Source organism: Myotis davidii, unplaced genomic scaffold, assembly GCF_000327345.1.
Source record: "Myotis davidii unplaced genomic scaffold, ASM32734v1 scaffold370, whole genome shotgun sequence".
NCBI lineage: Eukaryota > Metazoa > Chordata > Mammalia > Chiroptera > Vespertilionidae > Myotis > Myotis davidii.
Window position 1 is genome coordinate 13,005,080 of NW_006288615.1, and position 6,220 is coordinate 13,011,299.

The 6,220-nt window shown below is 41.7% G+C and overlaps 1 protein-coding gene across 1 annotated transcript in view; it reads left to right on the forward strand.

The window, feature by feature from the left end:
- Window positions 1-6,220, forward strand: part of PDE11A (phosphodiesterase 11A) — a 292,656-nt gene that overhangs the window by 140,070 nt on the left and 146,366 nt on the right. The window contains exon 6 of the mRNA XM_006760580.2: window positions 2,084-2,216. Coding sequence (XP_006760643.1) covers window positions 2,084-2,216 — 133 coding nt within the window. The remainder of the gene's footprint in view (window positions 1-2,083; window positions 2,217-6,220) is intronic.

Sequence of the window (6,220 nt, forward strand, 5' to 3'; positions counted from 1 at the left end):
GTTCGGACGGAAGCCAGACAGTCCCGCTTCTCCCGTTTGAGTCTGGGTCCCCAGAAACTCACCCTGATCTGGAGCTCAGAGTCTGAAACTCCCTCCCAATTGAAAACACCAACTGCACCCTCCACCGCCAGCCCGCTCAGCGTGCACTCCGTACCTCAGTATTTCACTTCAGCACTGCACCTCCTCTGAGTCTGGGTATGATATTCTCTTTCCTCCTAGTTGTAGAATTTCCACTCAGCCAGCCTTCCTGTGGTTCTGGATGATGTCCGTTATGTCTTTTAGGTGTATTTTGATTTGGTTGTTCAAGGCAGCAATCTCCGGCGTTAACTTTACTTGCTTTCATTTACATATTTTCAGTTATCACCTGCTAAGCCACAAATCTAACATCCTCCAAGAAAATTTACCTTGATATTGCTAATTTGGACAGTACTCAAATTTGCATTTCCACAACTCCTGGCCGTCAGAGTTCAGTATGTACCGGGGAAGAAATGATGGAAGGGAGGGAGGAAGCAGGGAATCTTACCGATTCTTACATTTCTGTAAATTTGATGTTTGTTGTGAAAGTGATAAAAGGTCAAGTTCACAAAATCATTTAGCATAAAATTTCTAATTTAAGTTAAATTTGAGTATAATTTGAATGATTGAAGTGAGGGGTCAGTAGAGATAAAACAGGCTTTCTAGTGAGATTTGGCAAGTAGGAAATGTGCTTTTGTTAAAAAACATACTCTGAGACTACAAAAATGGTTACATAATTTTAAGATTACATATAGTCTAGACCAGTGGTCGGCAAACTCATTAGTCAATAGAGCCAAATATCAACAGTACAATTGAAATTTCTTTTGAGAGCCAAATTTTTTAAACTTAAACTATATAGGTAGGTTCATTGTTATGAACTTAATTAGGGTACTCCTAAGGCTTAGGAAGAGCCACACTCAAGGGGCCATAGAGCCACATGTGGCTCGCGAGCTGCAGTTTGCCGACCACGGGTCTAGACATACTCTTTTGCTACATTTAAAAATTTGTAAATTGTCAATTTATTTTCTGATTTCCCCTCATTCTTGGGTTTCATTTTTCTTGGTGCCAAACATCTAGTCTGATCAGTTAAGGGGAGAGGGCTGGGGAGGCCAGTGGAATTTGTCATGGCACTGCGCTGGCATTCTAGCCTCAATTTTGGTCATCATCTGATTATCTACTTTATGTCTGCCTGCTTTGGGGCCTAAATACAATCTAGAGTTGCTCTCTGGATCATAGAGAATCTATCATTTGATTATTTTACAGTAGATGCCCAGTGCACAAAATTTGTGCACTGGCAAGGAAGGGGGAGTGGGGGAGTGTCCCTCAGCCCCACTTGTGCCCTCTCACAGTCTAAGACCCCTCGGGAGATAACCACCTGCTGGCTTAGGCCCGCTCCCCAGTGGCAGATGGCAGGCCTGATCCCTCGGTGCCTGCCCCGCCTCCCTGGGTCACGCACACGGCAGGGCCGATCCAGGGGGTGGGGCGCTGCCCTGGGTCAGGTCGCACACGAGATGCCTCGGGTGGGTCGCACACGGGATGCCCAGATGGAGGCCGGCCAGGCGGGCTGGCTGATTGCTGCTGCACTCCCCCGACCACCCCGGGTTGGGTCGCACATGGACGCCCGCCCACCTGGGTCGCAGATAGCAGGCCCAGATGGCAGCAGGGCAGGCGGGATGGCGCTGTCCCGCTCTACCACCCTGGGTCGCAAATAGCAGGCCCAGATGGCGGCGGGGCAGGCAGGATGGTGCTGTCCCGCCCTGCCTGCAGTATGCAAATTAGCCGCCATCTTTGTTGGCCGTTAATTTGCATATCACGCTGATTAGCCAATGGGAGGTGTAGTGAAGGTATGGTCAATTACCATGTTTGTCTATTATTGGATAGGATTATAACAGGTAAGTCTTTTTGAAGTAGATTCTAATAATTGTCCCGCTATTATTCTATGACTAATATCACTTACCCTTTGTAATAAGGATAGATAGTCCTGCTTTCAGTGTAGTTTTATAGGGTTTGCTTTCAAGCAAGCTTATGTTTCTCTCTTTTCTTACCGCCTGCCTTGGTGTCCTGATAGTTTCAAAGAAAGCATGGAGAAATCATCATACTCCGACTGGCTGATAAATAATAGCATTGCGGAGCTCGTGGCCTCCACAGGCCTTCCTGTGAACATCAGTGATGCCTACCAGGACCCGCGCTTTGATGCTGAGGTAAGAGGAGTCCTCGTCCTCAGGAGTCTAAAGGTTCGGTTGTCACTCTGTTGATGGTTTGCTGGTTGAAGCAAAAAAGGGACATCATACAGATTGACAGGAACCCTGGAGTTTACTGGCAATTCTTTTGCATTTTCCCCCTCTGATTGGATTGTTTGCATTGCCTACAGTTGATTGGCAGAAAAATTTTCTCTCTCCACCCTGATTTGTGGCAAAGTGGCTATTAATGTATTAGTCTGATGGTCTTTTATGATTTGGTACATTTTATATGAAATGCACCCATATTCATGTACCCATGTGTTAAATGTACCCATGTATATTTTATATTAATCATAATTAGTATTAAACTATGAAATAGCTAATAATGAAAATGTGTATATAACATAGTTATTTCCCAACACATTCTAGAACAACTGCTGTATTTTTAAAAATTTCTCCAGAGCAACAGTAAATTGGTTTGTTATTGTTTAATGTTAATCATTGTGCTGATATACGGAATATACTAAAGCAATATAGGCTCTGATTTGTAGAAATTTAAAATGTGAGATAGTACAGAATATCATACAGGTGAATTTACCCAAACTTAACAAATGTTTTTACGTGTATTCAATAAATTGTAAGTTTACTTTTAATTTATTGAAGAGTTAGGGAACAGAGATGAGTTAATGTGGCTGAAGGGCTGGGTGGATGAGGCTGGAGAGGGAAACAGAGGCCAGATCACTCAAAGAGATGAAAGGCATGTTAAGACATTTAAGTATTTATCCTGGGCAATTGAGAACAGTAGTTGGGTTTTAAATGGGGGAGAACCAGGAGCTATATTTTAGAAAGATCACACTGCTACAAAACAGAAGGTAGATTAGTGATAACAACTGAACATTTAATCTGTGCCGCCCTAAGAAGTAGGTGTCATCATCCCCATTTTACAGACGCTGAGAGCTGGTCTCTGATTCTGGAGACAGACAAGGATTCAGTCCTGGTTTGAGTCCACAGCCCTTACTCTCTTCCTTCTCTGTGCTATCCCCAGTGTGTGAGTAGAACATGACAATGGCAGGGAGCCCAGAATCTAAGTCTAATCTATGTTTTCAGTCAGATCATCTTCACAGATCTCTGCAGGGAGATTTTTAATTCCCTAAACTCACCGCCTCTCTGCAATTGCCTGGAATTCTCTTTCTCCAGGCTACATCCTCCATGTATTTCTCTTCATTATTGAGCATCAGTTTCTTTCATGAACTCCCAGTTGGAGTTCCGTATTGCGTGTCTCTCCTGTGTGCTCCTTTAGCTGTCCCAATGCTGACTGCCCTCTAGCTCTGTTCGGTCTATTTCATTAAATCTGAATTTTGCGTTATCGTCCTTGGGAAAGTGCTTCTCCTGTAAGGAAGGCACCACTACCTTGGTTCTATGCCTGGCAGATAGGAAATGATTGTAGATGTCAATATTTGTATACGGTAGCATTGTGACTGGGCTATGCCTGATTTTACAAAGCTTGGCCTCTGGCTGTGTTTCTTTCCTCCTTAATATTAGAAAATACCAAAGAACAGATTTCTAAACACAATTTTATGAAGTGCTTTCAGTCTTCTATTATTAACATCAGTAATAACTGAACAAACAGAAAGGCTAGTTATGAAGAAACATAAATTGCCAATTGATTGTTACAATGTCAACATGTTAGATTAGAAGTCAAGGGATGATGATTGCATGCTACCCCACATTATTGCAGTAAATTTGGTATGGATTACTATTATTTTGCTCTTAGCTTTGGACCATGAAGTCAAATTTTGGAGAAGCAAAAACAACAATAAACTATACCATTTTAAAAAGTTGGTTCATAAGATATAGTGTGTAAAAGTATAACACAATATGATTCAGTAAATACCCACCATCCAGTTTAAAGGAAAAAAAGATCATTACTTTTGAGTTATTGTATTAATCTTCCCTAATCCCATCTTATTTATTTCCCCCCAAAGGTAACCACTATCCTAATTTTAATTTAGTGTTTCTTTGCTTTTCTAGACAGTTTCATCCCATAGATTTGAATCCCTGCAAAATATGTTGTTATATTTTATATGTCTCTAAAATTTCTATAAGTTAAGTTATTTACTGTGTATGGTTTTCTGTGGCTTGCTTTTTTGTTCAATGTATAATCCCTAGTCACATGAATTTATAATTTATTCATTTATTTTCACTGCTGCAAAGTATCCCATTGTATGAATATGCCTCACTGTACTTATCTATTATGTTGTTGATAGACATTTGAATTCAGTGTTTTGCTGTCTCTAAGTACACAGGTGCAAGAGGTTTTCTAGAGTCTGTACCTAGGAGAATGACATGTTGGTCATAACTGATAAGCATCTTCGCCTTTACAGGAAATGTAAAATTCTTGTCCAATCATTGTTCTTTTTTCTCATGAAAACCAGCCATGTAGCTAGCATAATTACTAGTAATATCTCAAGAATACTTCTTGCTAATACAATGTGGTGAGCTTGAATGTCCCATATCCTTATGTCTATAGGCAGACTCTTAGCACGTCTCTTCCTGATTAGTGATGCAGCTTTTCACATTTTCTCCACACTTAGCTTTCCATCCCAATAAGGGAGACTGCCCGATGATCCATAGAAACAACAGTGCGGACTGTTGAGCAAAAAGACAACAATTATTTCTGTGGGATTGGGCATAAAAATTTCATGCCCTGATCCAGTCGTTAGAAGCAATGATGTTTGAAAACAGTAAACTGTGGTAGCTGAAGCAGTGACTACTTCGTGAAATCACATTCTACTCTATGATAAAATGTGTATTTATTTTAGACTGTCATTATTTCTTGGGTTTCTACCTATGTACTTTCAATCTGCCACACAGCTAATACTAGATTTTAAATGAAAATCTTAAGATGCATTATATCATGATTTTTACATGATGTGTTTGCATGGTACTTGAATTTAAAATTATTTTATGTTTCTCTTCTTATGCTGAAGAAAAAAAATGGAAAGGAATTTATCAATATAAATGGAGATGAGAAAAGGGAGAGGAGAGTGAGAGAGATGTGGCATTTAGTAGATCTGTCCTATAAATGTGTGTACATGGTGTGTGTGTGTGTGTGTTACGTATCACACCAGAAAAATCAAAATTATTTACCTGCTTAGGCTCTCGTTCTTCTCAAGTATATTTTTCCCCAGTAACTAATGCCAGCTGTTTATATTAATAATGAATGAAATGGGCCCTGACCGGTTTGGCTCAGTGGATAGAGCATCGGCCTGCGGACCAAAGAGTCCCGGGTTCAATTCCAGTCAAGGGCATGTACCTTGGTTGTGGGCACATCCCCAGTAGGGGGTGTGCAGGAGGCAGCTGATCCGATGTTTCTAACTCTCTATCCCTCTCCCTTCCTGTCTGTAAAAAATCAATAAAATATATATTTTTAAAAATAATGAATGAAATGGACTTCAGACTGATCCACAGCCCTCCCCAAGAGGCTAAAAGGATGAAACCTTCTCCCCATAAAGCCTGATGGTGTAGATCAGTGGTCGGCAAACCGCGGCTTGCACGCCACATGGGGCTCTTTGGCCCCTTGAGTGTGTCTCTTCCACAAAATACCACATGCAGGCGTGCACGTACAGTGTGATTGAAACTTCGTGGCCCATGCGCAGAAGTCGGTTTTGGCCTGGGCGAGTCTATTTTGAAGAAGGGGCGTTAGTAGAAGTGGGGGGTGTCGGTCGGTAGGTCGGTCTGGTGACGGGAGACATGGCGCAGGCGGGCCGCGGGATACGCAACGCGGGGGAGGCGGGCGTGATTCATGCACGAATTGAGTGAGCCTGTCAGTCAGCAGTCTCATTGTGCAGTGGTTAGCACTGGTCGCGTCCGCAAATCGCTCACGGGTGACAAAAGTACCTACTCAGAGCATAAAGTTACCTGTATTTTTCCAACCAACTGCAAATCCTTCAGGTATTTTTGTCATCAATTTAAGAATTGTAATTATTTTGTGTTGATGGCTTTATTATTATATAATGAAACAT